This window comes from Lepidochelys kempii, chromosome 9 (assembly GCF_965140285.1).
Source record: "Lepidochelys kempii isolate rLepKem1 chromosome 9, rLepKem1.hap1, whole genome shotgun sequence".
NCBI lineage: Eukaryota > Metazoa > Chordata > Testudines > Cheloniidae > Lepidochelys > Lepidochelys kempii.
Genome location: NC_136388.1, coordinates 82,105,077 through 82,129,087, shown reverse-complemented (window position 1 = coordinate 82,129,087; position 24,011 = coordinate 82,105,077). Strand labels below are relative to the sequence as shown.

The 24,011-nt window shown below is 42.3% G+C and overlaps 1 protein-coding gene across 3 annotated transcripts in view; it reads left to right on the top strand.

The window, feature by feature from the left end:
- The window catches only part of NEXMIF (neurite extension and migration factor), a 231,004-nt gene extending 216,024 nt beyond the window's left edge, over window positions 1-14,980 (top strand). For 2 of the 3 annotated variants that reach the window (XM_073361120.2, XM_073361121.2), the window contains exon 4: window positions 4,025-9,021. In XM_073361120.2, the coding sequence (XP_073217221.1) occupies window positions 4,025-8,322 (4,298 nt within the window). In that variant the 3' untranslated portion in view covers window positions 8,323-9,021. Of the gene's footprint in view, window positions 1-4,024 lie in introns of all 3 variants that reach the window. The other variant, XM_073361123.2, reaches the window with a different exon arrangement.
- The last annotated feature ends 9,031 nt before the right edge of the window (window positions 14,981-24,011 follow it).

Here is a 24,011-nt window from a genome sequence, read left to right as displayed (position 1 = left end):
TAAACATACATGGTTAAGTGCGTGTTTCTGTTTAAAATTGTTATTAGCCTTTTAATTTTTCTGACTGTTGATATTTGACCATATTGGATCTTTGAGGGCCCAATCCTGTGAGGTGGTATAGGCTCGGATTCTTGTACCCTATCAAAATGAATTTGGAAGCATAAGTCTATAGGTGCAAATTCTATTCTCTTCCACACAGCTATAAATCCAGAGTAACTCCAGACGTATAGGCGAATAGCACTGTTGTTAGCTGATAGAGTAGTGAGAAATGAAACACACATTTGTGATTTCCAGCATGACAGAATTCAGAATATATCTGTCAGTTTCAGCCAATCTTATTCTTTATCAGATACATGCAAACAGTCTGTAAAATAATAGTGGGTGACAGTTGCTAGAGCTACAAAGAGATTTCCTGGCCATTATGCGTGTGCCTAATCTACTCCTACCAAGCAGAATCAATGGTTACCTTGTCAATAGAAACTGATTTGATTTGTAGAATCTGATACAACTTCCATGAAATGCAGTTAAACAAACAGAAATAGGAAAATGTCTTAATTAAATACTGGAGTATAATAGTGAATTTTCTAAAGGTTTTGGCCCAGATCTTCCAGTGCTGTGCAGTTACTTGATGCTGAACCAAAAGCAGGTTATGTGCTGACAGCAGTGTCTTTGCCCATGTGAGGATCACTACAGTGTAGGGGATTGTGACTTAGTCAGCATGGCAGTTCTTATGCCATCATCATCTCCCTTCTGAAGGAACTCAGATATGAAATTGCAGAACTACTAAGTGTTGTATGTAACTTATCACCTCTTAAATCAGTTTCTGTACCAGGTGATTGGACTTTCAAAAAGCCTTTGACAATATTCCTCACCGAAGGCTCTTAAGCAATGTAAGCAGACTTGGGATAAGAAGGAAGGTCCTGTCATGGATCAGTAACTGTTTAGAAGGTAGAAAATAAAGGGTAGGAATAAATGGTCACGTCTCACAGTTGAGAAAGGTAAATAGCTGGTTCCCCCAAGGATCTGTATTGGGACCAGGGCTGTTCAATATATTCATAAATGATCTGGAAGAAGGGTATGGAACAGCTTCCATATGAGGAGCGATTAAAAAGACTGGGACTTTTCAGCTTGGAAAAGAGACGACTAAGGGGGGAATATGATAGAGGTATATAAAATCATGAATGGCGTGGAGAAAGTGAATAAGAAAGTGATATTTACTCCTTCACAAGAACTACGGGTCACCAATGAAACTGATAGGCAGCAGGTTTAAAACAAACAAAAGGAAGTACTTCTTCACACAACACACAGTCAACCTGTGGAACTCATTGCCAGGGGATGTTGTGAAGGCCAAAACTATAACACGGTTCAAAAAAAAATTAAGTTCATGGAGGAGAGGTCCATCAATGGCTATTAGCCAAGATGGTGAGGGATGCAATCCCATGCCCTGGGTATCACTAGCCTCTGACTGCCGGAAGCTGGGAGTGGATGACAGCGGATGGATCATTCAATGATTGGCGTGTTCTGTTCATTCGCTTTGAAGCATCTGGCACTGGTCACTGTCAGAAGATAGGATATTGGTCTAGATGGACCATTGATCTGACCCAGTATGGCCGTTCTTATGTTTGCATGTTCATTATGGTGGTAGCCAGGGCTTCTCTATATCCCTCACTGCTTTACTGACCCGTTGGGGACACTGGCATCCAGTGTAATTTAGAGTAGCTTTTAGGTAGCTCTAACTTACAGCCAGTGATTGGCTTGGCATGAAACAGGCTGAGAACTTGGGGAGTGCAAAGGAGGCCCCTTTTGCACCCCTCCCTCTCTGCAACTATACTGCACTCTCTTTGGCTATAGATGAGTATTTGGGCTACTGTGTTTTTACTTAGCTTTTGAGTTAACATGTTACCATAAAATACTGAAATAATGTTAAAATTGTGACCAAAAACTGTGACAAAAGCCAGAAAATCGATAGTTACGTCTGAAATGCTCTTCTTGGCTCTCAGCCCCTCTGTACATTGAAGTCACTACAGTCCATTGAGTAAATACACCTTTTAATTGAATATGATCTTGACTTTATCATTATACAGTCCCTGGAAAATCCATTTTTCAGGATTTGCACCTCAAAGGAGTCAAGCGCATTTTTACAGATGTAGATCTAAAAAATGGAGATGATTTAGGTGGTAGTGAATGTTTTAAGACTGAGTTCCCATTGTCATTTTAACTTCCCTTGTTCATGTCCTTGTAACTTTCACAGACATATTCCTTTTGGCTTCAATTTCCCATGCTTACTGTCAGCTCAAAGTTGATTTATTTTTTTTTAAGTTGGAGCTGAATTTGTTCATTTGTTTTGTTCATTTTGTGTTGAAGTTATGGGAGCTGGCCCAAAAGTTGCTTTCCCGTATAATCCAATTGAAATTTTTGCAGCCTCAAACTCAGAAATGGCTCAAGTGAGGAACTCTTGAACCCTGTTGTTTTTAGTCCTCTCTAAAAAAGGAAAAGTAAACCACATTTCAGGGAAATCAGTTCAGTAGCTTTAAAGCTATATATGTTTAAAGGTGGAATGTAATGTGCCTGTGTATGTGTAAAACATTTCCATTTCCATTTTCACAGGGCCCCGAAGGTAGCGTTACTTGGAAGGTGGGGTGCATGCTGAATCGCTTTAGTTTTAGGTTGCTCTTACTTGCTTAAGGCTTTAAAGCTAAAGGTGTCTCAACCCTTAAGACTGCCAATCGCGTGGAGCTGCCTTAAGCTCTTTGAGCCTGATTCTGATCCCATTCCAATTTCACGCTCAGTTTCACAGCTGCAGCTACAGTTTCTAGCACAGCAGTGTAGACCCCCCCCAATGGCAAAGGGGGAGGGGTTCTCCCGTCGCTGTAGTTAATCCGTCTCCCCAAGAAGCGGTCGCTATTTTGATGGAAGAATTCTTCTGTTGGCATTGTGCTGTCTACGCTGGGGGTTAGGTCAGAGACTTAGCTATGCCGATGTAAGTTTTCAGTGTAGACCTGCCTTGAGGTCCAGAACCCTCAACCCCATCTTGCAGTTGTTGGCTCAGCAGTGCTCCTAAGGCCACTACTGCTGGATGTTGTCAGGAATATTAGCCACAGGCCACTGTTCTCCCTAGAGATTTCTGTATATCAATAGATCCATAGAATGGGAGATCCCCTGGCCATACTTGTTCCTCAAGGCACTGGCAGACAGAGGCCTGGCTGAGCAATGTAGCTGTACCAACCTAGCCCCTGGTGTCGACCGGCTCTAGGTTGATGGAAGAATTCGTCTGTTGACCAGGCTATTGCCTCTCGGGAAGATGGATTACCTGTGCCGACGGGAGAACCCCTCCCATCCGCGTAGGTAGTGTCTAGACTGAAGTGCTACAGAGGTGCAGTTGTGCCCCTGCAGTGTTTTAAGTGTAGACATACCCTGCGTCACTGCAGAGCTAGTCTGCAGGGAGTGCAGAGGGATATGGAGATTCATGTCTTGACCCCTGCACCGTGGACCTCGCAACAGCCCCAGAATTTTGCCTGTAAGTTACTAAATAGATGCACAAGTGTGTGATGTGCTGGAGTTAGTGCTGCCTTGAAAACCTTCATCTTCTGAGTTTCTTGATTTGGTGTCCTAGTTTTCTCCTCATTAACAGTGCAGTAACACATTTGTTCTTTACTTTATATTGTATTTTATAACTCTGGGTGTTTACATAAACACATTATGGGCTAGATCCTCAGCTAGTGCAAATTGGCATAAATACATTAAATTAGTTTTCTCATCAGTTTCAGTGTAAAATAAATATTCTTGATAAAGGTGACTATAGTAGATTGCATAGATGCCAAATCTGTCCATATGCACAAGTCTTGCAGTCTTGTAAGCAAGACACTGCTGTTTTTCAAAGAAGTTGTTTGTTTGCAAAAGTCATCTCCCAAAACATAGCAAGAGGAGGGGAAAATAATCAGATCAGAATCCCAAGGTTGTTAAACTAATTCTCTTTCTCTTATTCCTTCTCTTCCACTCTCCCTTTTTCTTTCAATTCCTCCAGAGTCACATGACCCAGACAGTGATGGGAAGCCTTGCACTGCTGCAGATACTGCGGTTACGTTTTCAGCCTTGACAGTAGCTCAGAAGGAAAATCAAGTGTGCCACCGAGTGCTGCCTCCTCTGACTTCAAGGAAGCCCTGTTTGTTGAGCCCTCCTTCTCCTCTGAGACTCACTGATGTACCTGAGAACACTTCAGATGACTCGTCCGCACACGCTATTTCTCTTACATCTTGTGTGACAAAGAGCATGAGCTCCTGGTCTCTGCCAGGCGATTGTGAGAAGGCTCCATTCACAATTATGGAGCCCGGAGGCATGTCAGCTCTGACTGGTGACTGCTTGATGCAGCCAAGCCGGACCTGTCTAGGCTGCTTTATTGAATCAAAGGACGGCATTGATGCAGAGCCGGGAATAAGCTTGAAAGTGGGTGATATAAATAGGGATTATGACACCTGTTCAGTCTCTGATATAGGGATTCACTGCATGAGCACAGGAGAAACCATGAGATATGGGGATCAGCTGCTTTCAGACCAGCTTTTAAGCTTCCCTATGCATAAATCGAGGGCAGCAGACAAAAGAGATGCAGAGAAATCTGACAGTGATTCAGAGGACCCCACTCAGAAAAATTATTACGAGGGATTACTATCAGACAAATGCAATGGTGAGGAACCTTTGCTAACAAATCCCAACCAGGAGTGGGGCTATTTCGAATCTTTCATTAGTGAAAGTAAAATTGAGCTGCTTGACCTTTGCTCCAAAAATGAGCTTTCTGTAAACTTGTTTTCTGAGGAAGATGTGGATAATTATATGTTTGATGATGATGATTCAACCTTGGGAAGTGACGTCTGCTCCTTAAAGATTAGATATGAATCTTTCCAAGACAACGTGAGGGAGAAGACCAATGCCCTGCAAGAGGATGCCCAGTTCAACTTCTTTCCCAGCGTGTTTGGCAACTGCACTAAAAGGGACAACAAGAGCACCCTCAAGAGGGGGGCTGGTGGTGGGGCTGATCCTTCCCAATTCAAATCCGAGGAGGGCATCATTTGGGGGGAGGAAGAGGAGGATGGAGAGGAGGAGGACGGGGAGGAGGAGAAGGAGAAAGCTGCCTTAAATAAAACTTGCAACACAGAGGTGGTACAGTATATAGGCTCTAAAAGGAGCCACTTCTTGGACTCTGTGAATTCCACAGAGGACTCTGGGGAGTTCAGCGATGACAGCACCTGCACGGAGTCCTCGGATGATGTGCTGCGGGATATAAAGGATTGTAGCAGGTATCTGTCCAGGGAACATTCCAATTCCTTCATTCAGCAGAACTATGGACTGCGGGCAAAGAGGAAAGTACGATACAGCGATGATTACTTGTACGATGTGGATTCCATTGAGAGTGAGAAGATTCTGGATAAGAAAGAGTGGCTCCCGGATGGACCCAAAGAGGAAGATGACGACGAATGGTGCCCAAAGAAAAGGCGAAAAGTCTCTCGCAAGGAGCCCCCGGTTATCATCAAGTACATCATCATTAACAGATTTAAAGGGGAGAAGCATATGCTGGTGAAGCTCAGTAAAGTCGATGCCAATGAGACTACTGTTACCCTAAGTGAGGAACTGCTCAGCAAGTATGAAAAACTGGCCCCACTGAAGGGCTTCTGGCAAGAGAGGCAGCAGAGCCGGATGGATTATCTTAGATCGTCTCTTTACCACAAACAGAATTTCTATCTTAATGGCTCGGATGTCTCATTCCTCCCTCACCCGAGAAAGCGAAAATGCAAACTAGCAAACAGGCACAGGATTCAAAGAATTAAAGCCATTGAGCAATCGGTGAACAAACTGGGCTCCTGCTCCTCTGATCAGAAGCAGCCTTGCAGCAGTAAAGAAGATGCAGGCCTGAAAGGGATGCAGACATTAGCCATCGCTACCCCCAGCTGCGCAAATGGATTACATTTAAATGACATCACAGGCATTGCCTCAGTGAAGTACAAATCACAGGAAAGGGAATATAAGGGAACAGAGAGGAAAGTGCTACGCCGAATCAAATTCAAAAGTGAAGCCCGATTGAAATGCAAGAAAATCAAAGCTGCCACAAATACAGGAGAAATCTCCCCTGCTTTGGAAAATCAGGACACAGCAGCTAGTTTGAAGGATGAAAATATTCCTTGTGCTTCAGAGACCTCCCATATTTCTGAGTGCCAGGAGGATAAGGTTGCTAAAAATTCTACTTTCCTGCCAGCCACCTGCTCTCCAGACAAGCCTCTACCACCTGCTAATATCACCACCAATGTACCCCTGATCCCCGGCGGGTATCTGCAGACATTGTTAGATGCTTCTGATTTGTCAAGTAACACTGGTATCTCATACTTCACCCAGCATCCTGCTGAACGGCAGCATTCCCTCCCTAGCATTGTTCAGGCAGAAAAGCAGTTCTCTGCTCTGCAGACAGCCCAGAGTTGTGTGCTGTCCCCGCCTTCTGAATCTGAACTGCAGCAGTCACCTGGCCACTTAGAAATTGAGCAGAGCAACTTCAGTAGCATGTGGCCAGCAAACAAGGCTGCTAGCAGCAACCATCAGGAATTTGCAAGTGACATGAGGGAGGCTTCTGCATTATCAAATGAGTTTGGTGGCTCAGCAGGAGCAGATAACCTCCCAGCCTCTGGATATAGTCAAGTAAATCTGAATAGCAGCAAATTGCTATACCAAAAAAAATATGTGCCGGATAACCAACAAGTGCAGTCTGATGATTCTTATCAGTCATGCCATTTTAATAATGGAGAGGGGCGCTTTCATTTCCAACGAGGTACACTAAGTACGGATGATGGCAGACTCATTAGTTTTGATTCAGTGGGCTCACTGTCAGTTAGTTCGAGCAATTACAGTTCTTTAAGTCTAAAGTCTTGTGAAAAGGATGGTGAAGATGATATTAATGATGATTTCTTGGCCCACTGCAGTCCCAAACTAGTGATCCAACAAAGTATAGATGAAATAACCCCTTTGAAAGAGTCTACGGACCTTTTAGACATCTCCAACTTCACACCTGATAAGTTCCGTCAGTCATCGCTTTCGGAAATGTCTCCTCCAGACACCCCCAACCTTTCCCCTCAGATAACTGTGTCAGATACCAAATCGCTAAGCAATCTGAAAGGTTTTCAGGAGACCACTCAGACTGTGCTAAGCAATACTGATAAGGTCAAGTGGAACTGTGGGGTTCTCCAGACCCAAGATCAGGCAGATAGTGGGTTTACTTTAAATAATCATCAGTTTCAGTTCCATATGTTCAATGATGAAGATTCTGTTGGCCTCCTTGAAAAAAGTCCATGCTTGTCAACATTTAATGAGCCATCTGGTCAAATTAGCACCAATAGTAAAGTGTCAAAATCTAAGAGGAAAAGTTCATCCAGCAAGAATGTAGGTACAAACCAAAGTTCTCCCCAGAAAAACACCAGGAAAAAATCTCCTAAAACTAACAAAGGAACTGATAAACCACAAAGTAAGAATTCCAGGCAGACTCCCAAATCAACAAGGAAAGGGAAAAATGCAGCTGGAGTCAATGGTGAAAAGGCTCAAGCAGCTGGCAGCAGGACAGTCAATCAGTTAAATAATACAGCCTCAACAACAAAGGCACTAGCTGAATGCATTCAGCACCGCAGCCCAACCTCTGTAAAGATAGGGAAGCATAATGGACTATCTGGTGAATGGTCACTAAGAAAAGACAATAGTACAGGCTGGTCCGAAACTAGCATAGCAAACACTAACAACCTCCTTGATGATGATCAAAGGGAATTTGAGGAACCTTCCAATATTTTATCTAACATTGCATCTGGAATGGCAGATGTTCAGAGATTTATGATGGCCTCAATCGAACCCTTGTGGGGGCCTGTAGGCCATAACAGCGTCCCAGATATATTTCGGTCGCCTGAATCTAACAGCCTGAAATTGAAAACTCTTAAAATTTTGGCAGGGACATCACAAGAGTCCAAGAAAAAGGGAAATGGTAATTCCCCGGGAACTGCGAAGAATCACAAGTCAAGCAACAAGGGCTCAAGCAAAAATAATGGCAAAGCCACAACTTGTGATCCCAGTCGCCCCAACTGTTCAACTGGGTACAATATAGACATTCACTCTCCCTTTTTTGATAAAAGCTATAGTAACCTGAGCACTTTAGGCAATAATGGACCTACCCATAAAAAGCTGTACCGTCATAAATCAAGTTCTAAATCACTGAGGGATGAGAACTGTAAAGTAAAGCGAACAGACCGTGAACAGACCCATAAGGACCCATCTGTGACAGCTTCTTTTGAAAAACTGAGGTAATGCTGCACCAAACTGGCTGGAATGCACCCTTAACTTTCCTACTACCTGCTAAGCCCGCTGTTCCTCATTTTTTCCTTCCTGAAAGCAAGAGTTGCATGAAAGAGACATTCCCCTTTTACAGTTTTTTTTAAGTGCATGAAAATACTTATTACTTGCAAGCTACCTAAAAGAATGACCCATTTTCTGGCTTGGCTGGGGTTAAAAAACTAACAAGGCTACTCTTTTCTGCTGTTTGGCTTCTTCAGTTTTTAATTACTTATTTATTGAAAAAAAACAAAACAATTACATGCTCTTTTTAATGATTTTGAAAAGGAAAGACTTTTTTTTTGAACATTTTGTATAAAACAAAACACAAAAAAGAGGTTATGCATCCAAAAGCCAAGATATCTAACTAAAGGCTCTTTAGTTTGAAAATGAAAACTCATTCATAATTGAGCTTCATGTGGCAATTTTGAGTGCTTTCTAGCCCCCTCTGCTGTTTATATCATAACCTATATCATAAAGCGTCATCTGCTGTATCAGAGTTTAGAGCATATGATCCTATCGTGGTGGCTCCACACAGGCTAACTAAGATGGCATAAAATGTTTGATTTTTCTGCAGGGAATCAGACTACATTCTTCTTAAAGCAGAAACAACATCTTTGGTTTTACCTGTGTTTGAAGAAGAGACTCCTTTTTCTAGAAAGACGTTTGATGTTTGGTTTTTTTTTTGGTTTTTGTTTGTTTCTTTCAAAATATGCCTTGTGGTATGTTGAAATGTAAGTGCTGAAATGAAGAGTTTGAAATTGTGGGAATTTATTCTTTGAAAGCAAACCTAATCTGGTATTCTCCGTGAAAGACTTTTAAAAGTCATACTGTTGTACAGTAGTTTATGCACTATTACCCACAACAACAACAAAAATTGTGCCAAACTATGAACAAGTGACTGTATTGTACATATTTTTACTTCTCTATCAACATTGGGTTGTGAGTGTTTTCTGGAACTATGCCTTTTGATTTACTATAAACATTCCAGTGATTATGTATTAACCACCCCCCTTTGAAAGCACCTGTAACTCACAGTGAAAATGATGTTGTTCACTTATACAACTTACCAAAAGTTTTATGGACATAACTAAAAGTGTGCCAAATTTACTTACCTCATTTCATGGATTTGCCCTGTGGTTTAAAGCTCACCAAAAAAAAAAAAAAAAAAAAAGAACTTTAAAACTGAAGCTGGGAAATTTTAATGTCCTTTCTTTAGAAACACGAGCAAAAAAACCATAATGATGAAATTTTGGGTTTCATTATAGGAGAAAGTTGAAATGTTGGAGGAATTCAGAAAATCACTCAAGGTAAGTTTGACAGGGACTCAAATGTCTGCATTTAGAGACTACAGAACAGCTGCTTTTCAAGTGTCTGTTTTCTTAAAGCAAAACCTGTAGCTGAAGATCATTTAAAGTGCAAAGTTATATTGCTGATACTTTGTATCTCAGTTTTATATATTTTATAATAACCTGGGATAAATTCTAAAATAGTTATAAAATTAGAACTACTACATTTCATACATTTATTGCTATTTACTTTTCTTTGAGAAGTTTCTTAAACATTTTTATGCTGATCCTGTCAGAAGTGCTCTCATATCACAGCTTTGGTGTTTTCTAAGGGTTTAACTTTGCAATGCCAATATTTTTTGAAAACTTAAAATGAAAACAATTTTCAATGCAACCATTTTTTTCTTTGACTCGGTATATAATAAAAGAGAAAACAGAGAAAACAGAAATATTTGTGATCTCACCAAATCGAGGCCAGATCATACACGACTGGACTATATGAAGACAGTGATAAGTATTGAATGCTAAAAGTATTTTCAGAAGGCCTTATTTGTAGCCCACCATGCCCTCACCTCGAGAAAACAAAAACAAAACAAAAATTCACTTATTTTCCTTGTGCAACTAGGAGCCTGTGCATTTTGCTGCTGATTTATTATGAAACCTTGATATGCAAGAGACCTGCTAACTGGGGAGCTAATGAAAGCAGAGAAAAGTAAGGTCACATATTTATGCAATAGAAAATTATGGGTACAAGGAGAGGGGCCTTAGTAGCAATCTAATAGGAGATCACTTCCTCAACCTATTCATGAGTATTGAGGTGGCATTTCAAAGTAGATAAGGATAGACTTTGTGTTTGCAGTACATGGAAGTGTTTTTGATATAGTCAGGTTTTTTTCTGTAATATTAATGGCAGAGTTGGAGGTGGCTATACATTTTTATATTAAATTATTCCCTACTTTATTAGTATTGAGACTTAGAGATGGGACTGAGTTGCAAACTTCTGACCTGGATCCAAAATCTCTTAGCATTTGGGGTTGTTCAGATCCTGAGGTTTTAGTTTAGCCTCATCTCTTTAATAACATTATTTTACTTAACAACTAATCTGCTTTGTAATTACTCTGAAAGTATCATATTGGTTGATTTGTCCTGAAAAATAACATTATAGCTCTGCCTGGAGTGAGTGACTCTGGATCAGATTATGGTAGCTCTGCAATCTCATAGTAACTGTTGATTTATGGGACCCAAGCTAGAGTGCAGCATCCCACAGAAAATCCAGCAAGTGGGGAGTGAGGTCTAAGGGACCCCAGAACTGCTAAAGCAAAAGCTCTCTACAGGGATAGCTCTGCTGGCCCCCACCCTTAGGTGCATGGCTTTGCTTAAGCCATGTTTCCATTGCTTGGCTCCCCTTGTGGCTACATAGTAGCAACCTGGAAGAGAACTCAGAGCCCTGTTAAACAGTGTTAATTCCTACTTGGATGTCTACTGTGGCAGAGAATAGAGTCACAGAGCACAGCCAACCCCCTGCCCTTCTCCATATCCATGGGGCCCTGGAGCTGGGTGGGAAGACACAGCACCCTTTCTCTCAATCAATGCCACAGCTGGAGACATTCACATACAAAGGGTCCCGTCCACATCTGGATCCCGAAGAGACAGTCCAGGCCTATGTAATTACAAAGTCACTGTTGTATTTTGTATTTATGTGGTAATCAGAGATTAACTGCTCTATAAAATAAAAGGGTTGCTAACTAAGATTTTCTAGAGCTGTTTCCCATTCTGCACATGGTGGGTGGGAGGGATAGGAACCTGCGATCACTGCTATTTTGGATGTTTAGGCTGCTGCTCCTATGGAGCAGGGTCAGACCCAGTTCTAGGAAACAGCAGTTCCCTGCCCGTTGACTCAGACCTGCCATTTGAAAGCACATTTCTGTTGGTCTTCATTGTGTTGTGTGTGTTTAACATGTGACTCATAATAAGATACACTGTACTGAAACATACAGCAATATTTATGGGATTTGAGAAATGTGCAATAGGACAATAATACAGTACATAAAACATATCAATTATTGTATTGTATCTTGCAAACTCCATTAATACTTAGTTACCCTACATTTCAGTACAATATTAATTGCAGATTCCATCTCCCTTGACTCACTCTCTCAGCCTTCTGTCTCCCATCTCTCTGGCCTCCTTGACTCTGTCATCCTTAGACTGTGCCATCATTCCTTGCCACTGAATGCCTGAAAAACAAAAGTCCTTGGGGTAAAACATTGACCCTGCTCCACCTGTGACTCTATTATCCCTCTGCTAACTCACCCCTTCACTTGGCTTCTAAAGCCAGAAATCTTGGAATTCTCCCTGAACCAAATTTTTGTCCTCTACCCTTGTTTACCTTTTCTGTGCACCTGCCTAAAGCTACCTCGAGAACATTTTCATAATCTCTTTATCTTATTCCTTGTCAAAAAGCTCATTCCTGCCTTCACCACTTATTATTCTATTATCCTGATTAGCGCACTTCCCTTTTGCATACTCCTACATTCAAAAATTCTGGAAGGTCCAAAATATTGCAGCTAGTGTCCCCTCTCCAGGATCCTGTCACTAACTGGCCTCTTGCCATTTTTAAATCTCCCTTTAAAGGAATCTCCAAGGATTCACTCTACCCTTCCCTCTCCTTATTTTCTCTCCCATCTCCACTTTGCATCATTTTAGTCTGCCTCCTCAGGATCCTCTACAGTTCCACGATTTTATTTGTTTTGGCTCATCTATGTCGGATGTTCACTACAAGCCACTAAGCCATTCCCTTTTACAGCTTGCCGTGAAGTCCCTGTTTTCAGTGTATCTTGTTTGACTCTTACTATCAATGCGTTTTATAATCCTTTGTATAAAGGATGCTATGTAAATTATATAGTATCCTTGTTCTCTTACGATGCGCTGTACTGCAACTCTGGCAGATTTCAGTTTTGGTGAGTTATAATCATGAGATAAATTAGAATACATAAAGGGACAAACAACCCAATTTAAAAGGACCCATTCCCATTATTAGCCTGGCTTAGATTGGCATAAACTGGGTCAGTTTAATGTGGCCCAATTTCATTTGCTCTCATTCCAATTCCAAGAATTGAAGTGAGAAAAATCCCTGTGCTGGACAGAGTCAAGGTGAGGAGAATGCTGCATTTGCTTGCTAATCCTGGTTCTAGCAGGACTGGTGCCTCCTGCATTTATAGGGAAATTCTCCATTTTCTTTTTGTAAATACACTATGAGGAATATTTCTTTTCAAAATAAATGCCCATGACAACCTGATTTTAAATTACAACCCCCGATGTCCCTAGTTTTCTTAGCGGTACTTGCATATAGAGGTTTTGTAAAGACAAAAAGATTAATAATGGGGAACTTGAGCAATCATAAAGCATAAAATTATGTATTCTCCCCCACTTGCGCCCCCTCCCCCCTTTTAGCATAGTGTTTCTTGAGTAAGGAACCAAAATCTTGAATTAGAACCCAGATTCAGCAACAGACTTAACCATGTGAATAGTTCAATTACAGCCAATTGGGCCTACTCCTGTGCTTAAACTTTGGCATGTGCTTTTATATCTTGCTTAATCAAGGCCTAAACAGAGAGGGGAAAAATTGTGTTGGGATCAGGTGGATGATGCTTACTTTGTGAAACAATTGCCATGGGCATAACTTTTTTGTTTAAAAAGTCATGTTTACTGCTATTTTCTGGCATTATAGCTCAATCTACCATTAATCAAAATAAAGACATTTTCAGCAGTTTCAGCATTGGCACCCATTGGATTAGAGTCGTCTTTCACTTAGGCCCCAGTCTAGTGAAGCACTTAAGCACGTGCTTAACGTTAAGTACTTGACCAAACATGACAGGTCCCATGAGACTAGTCACATGCTTAAAGCATTCTTATCTGATTTGCTGGATCAAAGCCTTACCGTGGTATAAGTCAGAAACTCCATTGCAGTCGGTGTAAATGAGAAGAGAACCAGGTCCATAGACTTCAGTTGGTGCAGGATCAGGCCCTTGGGCTTACTTTCTCAACTCAGTGCACTGGACTTTTCCTGTGCAGCTTCCAGAAAGTCTAGTGGAAGTTGCATGGCTCAAGCCACTGACATCTTATTTGAGAATGTGCCTCCTTATCTTTCAGTGTGTAAAATAATGCAAAAAATAAATAACGTACAATGTCTGTGGTAGAAGCAAGGCTTTTAAAATCTGTTTCTCAGGTAAACAAGTGACACTAATGACAATGGAGTAACAGCCATCTAAGAGAATTTGGATCTATAAAAAGGAGGGTGCCCTCAATCTCACAGGATAGTTGGGTTGCTAGACACGTTTGCTGAGCCTTTGAAGACTTGGTGAAAAAAGGAAACAAGAAATAAAATTTGTATTCACTGCTGCCCTTCGATAGAAAAATGTACATTTCAAAAGCACAAAGGGAAGATTTTTTAAAAAGAAAGTAAAAAAAGAAAGATACCAGTTAAATTCCTTTTGTCTTTTACTCCCAGTGGGAAGCAGGGTAGAAATCTAAGGAGATGCTCTGTTTCACTGCCTGCAGCACTGGCTGTAGACATTTTGACTGCTGCCTACAGAGATTTGAATGTACTGCTCCTTAAGTTAACTTCCATAGAACTGGAGGCACCTCTTTAGTAAGTTGCTACTGTTTTATGGTGCTAAAATAACTTTTATCCCCCTTGAGCATTTCAGAAATAGTAAATGGCCCTTTTTATGAATGTAACATATCCATTTCTGTTTAACATTTTACACGACAGTTTTAACATGTTTGGAAATTATTTGCCTTTTTTCTTTTAGAATAAGCTTTATAAATATTCTGTAGAGTCAATTGAAGTATAATTCTTAAGGATCACTCTAAGACGCCTACAAAATCTTGTATATTTTTAAGTGTGCCAATTTGTAAAATATTTTGTAAGTGTATATTTTTCTTAGAAAAGTGCTGTGAAGTGTTTGTATGTGTGAGGTTTCCTTTTTTTTGCACCTCCGGGTGTTAATAAAAGGATGTATACTTAAAAGTTTCTGGTTTTAAAAACCAAAATACAAAGAAAAAAATTAAACTTTTGTTGGGAATTTTGTAATAAAAAGAAATGTTGTGAAAGAGTGTAGTGATATTGTGTAAAGGAAACTGGAAATTTGTGAGCGCTTCGCTGTTTTATAGATCCTCTTGTAAATTATTCTTGTAATATTTTTGGTTTTGTTGTTCTTGTTGCAAAGGTTTTAAATATTTGTGACTGACTCTGTATGGTGAAAATGTCATATTGTTAACTTGCTGAGTTTTGTTATATTGTTTATGGAATAAATAAAAAAATTAAAAATCTCATTTTAAGATCATGTATGAAAAAAGAAATTAAACTCATTTATTGAACATTAGAAATTGTAATATTAGAAATCATTATTGTTAGAAAGAAATGAGTAATGGAGTCTCTTGCGCACTCCTGATTATAACCTTTTGATGGTCAGTTTAACTGGGCTCATGTTAAAGTCTGTGGGCCATAAGGCTCCTAGAGGTGGTGGGGCCGAACTGCATAGAGCTGGTTGGGTGGGGAGGGGGGAATTCATACAGAGTCTGAATTTTTTTTCTTTGAAATTTGAAAGTTCATCAAAATTGGAAAAGGTTGGTAGTTGGCCTAAAAATGGGGATACATTTTCAAGATTGAAGTCCCCCCTGCCCGCTTTTCTTTGGCCAAGCTCTAGAGATGCAGCACCCACAGAGCATTGTGGCTGAGAGCAGGCATAAGACTTGCAGGGGAGTTGGGCAGGCAAAGCATTAGCATGTGCTCCCCCAAGACAGTATTTCAGGTGCTATCTGCTGCACCGGGTGCACTTCCCTATCTGAGCGGTTCAGTGTTCCCAGCCATGCTCCCCCGCCATGCTCAGGGAGCGAAGGCAGCCGGAGTAGGATTGTGGGGGTGCTAGGCTGGCTGCTGAGACTCTGCTGCCACTTCCCTTTTCCTCACCTAGGACCTATTCCAGCAAAGCAACTGAGCACGTGATTAACTTTAAGGATGTGTGTAGACTCATTGGGACAATTCATTTATTTAAACTTAAGCAGATGCCTAAGTGCTTTGCTAGATGAGGGCCTCAATGTTGAGTTGGTGTGACTCAGTTGGGAGCCCCTTTACTTGTAAGCCAGAAGACGGGGGGGTTTGTATCCCCTCCTAGCTGCAGCGCAGTATGAAGAAGTGTTGTGCTATTAGAGGTGCTGAAGGAACGTTACATACAGTATATTCTGGCCATCTAATGGGGGCGGAGGGAGCGCTGTCCCGGCAAAAGTTAAAGATCCCGTAGCACTGTGTGAAAAGACGATGGGGGATAACTGACATCTTGGTCTGTATTCTGTCACTTGTGCAAACGGCTTCTCTTTTAAAATCACATTTAATTTCTTTTATAAATATTTAATTTTGATTGCAATAATTTGGAAAACACGTGTTAGCAAATTAGATCTTTCCACCTGGATGTGTGAGCAACAAGAGGGACATAGGTGAGACATTCAGCAATAACACCAAGTTTCTCTGGTACATGTTCATCCTCTGCTGTGTTGTGGGGGGAGGATGAATGTCCAAGCCTTAGGAGAGCTAACAGCTAGACTCTTAATAACTATTGCTTTTGCATAAAACGTCCTTGCACGGACATAGTTTTTGAAGGATTCTGGGACAGAATGCTGCCTCTTAAAAATTGTTCTGAGCATGTGCTAGAGAGTACAGGGTTTCAAGAATTTCCCATGGGGCCTTTAAAATCCCACCTAGCGGTAACAGTAGGTGGGAAAAATAAGCAGTCGGAGAACACTTCAATCTCCCTGATCACTCAGTTACAGATCTAAAAGTTGCACTGCTACAACAACAAAAACTTCAAAAACAGACTCCAGCGAGAAACTGCTGAATTGGAATTCATTTGCAAACTGGACACTATTCAATTAGGCTTGAATAAAGACTGGGCGTGGATGGGTCACTACACAAAGTAAACCTATTTCCCTATGCTTATTTTTTCCCCCTACTGTTACTCATACCTTCTTGTCAACTGTTGGAAAGGGGCCATCCTGATTATCACTACAGAAGGTTTTTTTTCTCTGCTGATAATAGCTCACCTTAACTGATCACTCTCGTTATAGTGGGTATGGCAACACCCATTTTTTCATGTTCATGTTCTCTCTGTGTGTGTGTGTGTGTGTATATAGATAGATAGATAGATATCTTCCTACTGTATTTTCCACTGCATGCATCTAATGAAGTGGGTTTTAGCCCACAAAAGCTTATGCTCAAATAAATTTGTTAATCTCTAAGGTGCCACAAGTCCTCCTCATTCCTTTTCATATGTGAGTGCATCCAAATTTGAAGCAAGGCCAACGGAAGCGAAAGGCTAGTGTGTTAACGCACTGTACTACCTCGCCCTCTTTCCTGACTGCAAATATAACCTCTGCATGGACATCCATATCCATTTTATGTCACCCTTTGTTCAGACTATTCAACAGATATGCAAAGGCAGAACAAACAGCCATTGTCAACAGATAATTGTTTCCAGTTGTGATGGAAGGGGAGGATGGAAGCCTCATGCCCACAGGGGGATGAAGAATGTGCAAGCCATCGCAGGCCTTTTCTATGATAACACCAATTTGTTCCTGCTGCAGTAATGCACCCAAACAATGTGAGTATTGCTGCTTCACTAAATGCCAGCTATGCCTTGAGACTTATTCCTGCTATGAGCTCTTGGACCTCTGCCCTCATAAGACTCCCAAGCCATGCTTGCCTCAAATCAGCATGCGTCCTAGTGCATAATTATGAATGGTCTCACTCAGTTCTCAGTGTCCCAAGTCCAACCCATTGTTTAGCACAGTAGTGATGTAACACTTGATAATCCATCATACTCATGTAGGCTCCTTATCATCATGCTTTCTTCCATGCTGCCCCTACATACGAAATACCTTCCTGTGGGCACACTGCCTCCTCTACATCCCTGAAGACAATTTCTCCTGAAGACAATTCTTCCTTCCACCTGCATGGCTGCTCACTGTTTCCTCCAGAAGCATGTGGTGATGTTTGTTAATAATTAATTTTTTATTGCTTCTTTAGCCCCTATCAGTGTGCCAATGGCTTAGAGAGCAAATGAAAGATGTGTCCTGCCCCAAACAGCCAACCTTCTAAAAACAGATAGGAGGTGACAGACAAGAGGGGACAAGGGACTGGGAAATCAAGGGGTCCATTGATAAGATGATATGGTTAGCTCAATGGGTTTTGTACACTGCATAGGAGTTGACTGATTTCAGTGATCTCGTGATTTTTCTGGGTACATGGGGCAGTCCTTTAGGCATGTGCCCCCAGTAGTATGCTCCTCCCAGCACTCCATGGTGTTCAGCCTCCAATGAGCTGGAGGAAAAAGGTTGGACCTCGGAGAGGATGGAGTAGGGAAGCTGGCTGGGCTTCTCCATTTTCACCCCTCCAGATTATGACAAAACCCAGTGTAAGTCAATATAGCCTTAGGCTGTGTTATCTTGTACTGCTTTGCCCCCTGAGCTGCAGAATTCCACTTTAGGCAGCTGTGGTCAAGAGAACAGCTGGAAGCTTAGCTCCTGTGGGGACTAGCGAGGCTAGGTAGCAAAGTGGAGGCAAAAGTATATACATGATGACTCTGCGGATCCCACAAAATCTGCTGATGAAGGGAGTGGAACTCCATGGCTTCTTCTGGCAGTCTGAGGTGAGAAAAACTCAATCCCCACAACAGAGGAACAAGTAGGGAACTTAGTGGGTTTCAATTGGCGGAATTTCCTCCCATCTACATTGAGGAGTGGCCCTCTGACTTCAGGAGCATTACTCTGGACTTGCATTAGAATTTGGTCCACTATTTTAGGGTAAAAGATGCTAACACCTACACTGTCCCTGAATGTAAAGCTCTGATCTGGGGAGTCCGCCCTCTGAATCCCACACCCTCCTCCTCTGCACACTGTTCTGGTAAAGAGGCCATTTCCCTAGTGTGGTCATCAAGCTCTGCAGCTTCTCACCACTTTGGTACTTCATGAAGACAGGGAAGCCTCTTCCTTTGTTGTGTCCTCATCCTTGATGGGATAGAACACCCATTGGAGATACCCATGTTGCTTTACATAGGTTTGGTCTTTCAGACCCCAGCAATAAAATTGCCATTGCATTAGTTTACCCAGGTTTTTTTAAATGAGTTTAAACAAACACAAAAAGAAACAACAAACCCCCAATAAAGCATTACAGCTGCCTGGTGGTTTTCCTTATTTTTAAACTTGACAAAAAATATTAAGCTATTTTCGTCCAAAATTTTAGTTTCATTGGAGCTTTGCTTTTGACTTTGTTAGGACCAGGGTTTAGCACTCTAGCAAGGTTACTTTCTCTGAAAGTCTAGTTGTCTATTAGCCCATCAAAGTAAGAAGCCACTGATTAAACAAAACCAAACCACATAACATCTGAGTGAAAAGTCATTTTTTTCCAGATTCAATGTAGATTTTCACCAAACAATCTTTCCTTACTCTGTGATGACACATAAAGAGCTGCTCTAGGCACGATTAGCCAACCTGATGCTGAGAGGGGAATACAAATTCTAACAGTATGTCCAAATGTCAAAAGCTATTTACTTGAGCCAGGAAGGATTCAATTAAACTTTTAATCACTCAATTGCCAGTCACTTGGACAAGGCTTTGAAACCATGGGCTAGGTGCTGCAAACCCTTGTTTCTGGATGTAATGGTCACTACTGTCCTATTAGTGATTATTCTTCGTTCTATAGTAGCACCCAGAAGCTCTAATAGGAACTGGGACCCCACTGTGCTGAGTGCTGTACGGTACTTACATGCTCTTCGGGACAAGGGCTGTCAATCTAATTTAACAAGAGGGTATAACAAACAAATGCAGGTCCTGGGGGGAGAGGATGAGGGTAACATGATAAGAACACCATGGTTACACAGAGTAGTTATGTGCACAATTAGCTTGTTTAAATCCATTCAAAGTTTGATTTTTGTTTTAGCTTTAGGACATGAATAAGCAAACAAAAAAAAGTACCGATGGCAGGAATCCCGATCGATCTCCTCACTAGCTATTATCAGCTGGCATGTATGATAGGCATCATGGTAGGACTGGCTCTTGAGGAGGGTTTTGGAGGACAGAGTAGCAGCTTTCTGAGCTAGTTTGGGCAGAGTGTACCATTTGTAAGAGGCAGGACAGAAGAAAGCACCAAGGCAGTTAGTGGCGAAGTAGAAAAATAGGTGACCAAGGATGGCATTTTTGTCAGACTGGAGGGTGTGAAGGGGCAATGAGATAAGATACAACAGTAGATTAGTAGGAAAGGGCAGAGTGTGAAGGACCTTCAAGTGGGGACAAGACACTTCTGTCTGCTACAGTGGAAGAGGGAGAGCAAGTTCACGGCAGAGCTGGAAATAGTACATAAAGGTGCTGTCTGCTGTAACTACTAGACAAGTGGTTCTCAAACTTTCACTTTCCGAGCCCCTCCCCATGCTATAAAAACTCCATGGCCCACATGTGCCACAGCAACTGGTTTCTGAATATAAAAGGAGAGGTAAGTTGCTTAGGCTTCAGCTTCAGCCCCATGTGGTGTGGGCTTTGGCTTTCTGCCCCAGGCCCCAGCAAGTCTAATGACTGCCCTGCTTGGTGGACCCCCTGAAACCTGCTCGCGGCACCCCAGGGGGCCCCGGACCCCTGGTTGAGAGCCACTGTACTTGACAACACTGCCTCCCAGAACTTTAAGTAGTTTAGCTTCTGGTCAAGTTACTGTAAACTTCTGTTGACCTAATTATTTAGAACTAATAATGATACTAATAATCCATACTTGTTCAACTGAATCGCATAAGTGTTTATGAACAAATATACAACATGAAGCAAAGAATTATTGACTCTATCACAGACACTGATTTGATAACAGTTACAGTTACCTAAGGAAATTGTCGTTCCAAGCTATCACATCTATTCCAATTAACCAATTCTGACAGAATTAAGGAGCTGCTTAGCAAGTGCAGGTTTAAGATTCAACCTTGAGTCACTCAATATTCAAAGGTTTCAGAGTAACAGCCATGTTAGTCTGTATTCGCAAAAAGAAAAGGAGTACTTGTGGCACCTTAGAGACTAACCAATTTATTTGAGCATGAGCTTTCGTGAGCTACAGCCCATGTCAAGAGATTAAGAATCTCCTTGGTGGTGTTCCAGTTCCCAGTAGTCAAACTGGCAAACTGAAAATCAATTATCGGTAGAAAGCTAGCTAACAAAATGTTTTAATCTTGCTTTAAAATGTCGCTGTGATCCACATCAGATCATTCTCCGTTACTTGGCCAAAACTCCTTTTCATAGTTATCAGCGGGGAAGCCGTGTTAATCTGTAACCACAAAAACAACGAGGAGTCCGATGGCACCTTAAAAACTAACAGATTTATTTGGGCATAAGGTTTCGTGGGTAAAAACCCAGCAATTATGATTATTTTTAGTCTGGCCATTTGCCTTGTTTTATGATAATTAGAGTGAGAGATTCATTAGCACAATTTCTCCCAAGAGCAGCACACTTTAAATGACTGGATCTACAATCCAATGGGAAATCCTTCTCTTCCAATGGTTCTCTAGATTTCTTGTTTGTTACAGGACCTGATTCGAAGTCCATTAAAGTCAAGACTCCTAGGACATGTCTACCCTGCTGCTGGGAGCGGGCCTCTCAGCCCAGGTAGACAGACTCATGCTAGTGGGGTTCAAGCTAGTATGTTAAAAATAGCAGCACTGGCAGTGGCTCATGCTAGCCACCTGAGCTTGGGTCCACAAGACCCCCTGGGTCTGAGCTCGGGCGGTTACTCTGAGTCTCTGTCGGTGCAACAACATCCACATTGCTATGTTTAGTGTGACAGCGGAAGCCCCACAAGCTGTCTCACTTCCAGCAGCAGCGTAGTCAGCTACCTATCAACCTGGCCCAAAATGAGGTAGTTATTTGTTAATTTAGGTATCACTCAGTATGAAACCACCTCAGTTTGCCCGCAGAATCACAGTTCTGAGATCAATATTCTGAAACCAAGCAATTTCATTTCAAAGCAATTACAGTTTGAAAATGCACAATATGGCCCCCAAAACAGACACTCATTGATCCTGCTAAAATGGGGCCAACATGGACACCTGTTCTCACCTGCAGAAGCCCATGAATACAGATTATTTTTTTTAGAACAGATCATGTCCACTGATAGGTTAAGTCCTACCCCACCCTACAGAAGCTCGTGTTGACCTAGACCTACAGTGTTGACTTTCTGAGTAATTTGGAGTGACACACAGGTAGAATTGCTCTCTTTTTTGGCATGTGTCAATGGAAAGGTCAGCCAGAGTTTGATCAACATGTATAAAGATCTTACATTGTGCATTGTGAGAAGATGGAAAAAAAACCCCAACCCTCAATATTTATTTTCTTTAGCTAAAAGTTGCTGGTTATTTTCAGTATTAATAAGGTAGGTTAAATGGGTATCATGTTAAAACACACCAATAACAACAAAGCCTTGTCATCTAAAAATAGCTATTAACAACTCTTTGATCTGAATTTTCCAAACACAAGTTATGGATCAATGTGCAAAAGCAACTGAATTCTAACATAACATTTCATAAATGGTATTGACTAGTTTTCAATAAACTCTTTTTTTTCTGACCTTATGAATGTTGTTTTCCACCCTTGGAAAAGACAGATTAAATGTTGTTTAAAAGATACTCAGGCAATTTAGGCCCAAGATTTAAGTTTTGTGGGATAGAATATGAATATAAACATTTTTGTGATTCGATTTCAAAATCTATGGAAACATATTTTTTGGGTGGGAAAATTCCAAGCGAGCCAGAAAGTGAGAGGGAAGTTGACCAGAAACAGGAAGTAAAACTGAAAGAGATGAAGGGTGGGGAAGGTGTATCTACTCAGAAGGCTAGGAGAGCTTGGCAAAGGGAGTCTTCTGTTTCTCTCCTTCTCTTCCCGCACACCTCTTTATTTTGGGGCAGGCTATGTCCTAAGCCTTCATCATCTTTTTTTTCTTCTATGGCCTCTTGTTCTCTCCTACCAACATATCTCAGGGTTCCTCCTCTCAAGGCCCTGGTAGTGAACATCCTGGGGACAGCCTATCCCACTCAGGCTTCCTTTTCCTCTGAGTGCCTGCTCAGCCACTTCTTCTTTTCCCCATTTTCTCCTTGGGAATCTCCATTTCCCTCTTTTACCCCCAGCTTGTATCTTCTTGTCTAGGGCAGCGGGTCTCAAATTTTAGCAACCCAAGGACCCTCATTTTGATTTTAAAATTGGGGGGGTTCTCCATCTCTTCTACTTAAACCAGAGGTAGGCAAACTATGGCCCGCAGGCCACATCTGGCCTGCGGGACCAGCCTGCCCGGCCCCTGAGCTCCCCACCAGGGAGGCTAGCACCCGGCCCCTCCCCCGCTGTGGGTGGTGGGGCTGCGCTTTCCTGCAGGGCAGAGTGGCAGCTTGTCTAGCTCTGGCCAGGCGGCATGGCTACCAGACATGCTGCTCTGAGCAGCATGGTAAGGGGGTCGGGGAGTGGAGGGGGTTGGATAAGGGGTCCCTGGGGGTGGTCAGTGGACAGGGAACAGGGGACAGTTGGATAGGGCAGAGGTTCTGGAGGGGGCAGGGGATGGGGAACGGGGGGGTTAGATGGGGGTGGAGTCCCAGAGGACGGTTAGGGGATGGGGTCCCGGGATGGGGCGGACAGAGGACAAGGAGCAGGGGGGGTTGGATGGGTGGGGGGTTCTGAGGGAGGCAGTCAGGGGGTGGGAAGTGGAAGGGGTTGGATGGGGGTGGGGGCAAGGCTGTTTGGGGACATGTGCACAGCCTTCCCTACCCGGCCCTCCATACAATTTCGCATCCCAATGTGACCCTTGGGCCAAAAAGTTTGCCCACCCCTAACTTAAACCCTTTCTCTATCTTCTCTGGAAGCTTAGTTCCCTTCCACTGTGGACCCCAGATGCCTGCTCTCTTCCTGAAGGGGAAGAGGCTCCAGTCCATCCCTAACACCACCGGATGGGGCAACCTCTCCACGACCCCAACCTGTTTCAATTTGAACTTTCCCTGGACCTCCCAGGGCATCTCAGCCATTGGTCAGAGTTTTCTCTCCCCCTGGATACACTCCAGAGTCAGCTTTTCCCCTGACAGGACCCAGTGTGGCTTTACCACATCTTTCCTAGCCAGCAAACACCCTGAGGCAGTGTCCACTAGGCCCTTCTCCCATCTCCTCCCCACCCTCACAGAGACTGTTGGCATTTTTCTCCACTGCTCCCCCAATGTCCCAGTCCAATCATGAAATTCAGTCACCCTACAATCCATTTAGGGGCAGTCTCTTTTTATATGGTCCAATCTCCCATATGGGTAGCAGGTAATTTCCTGA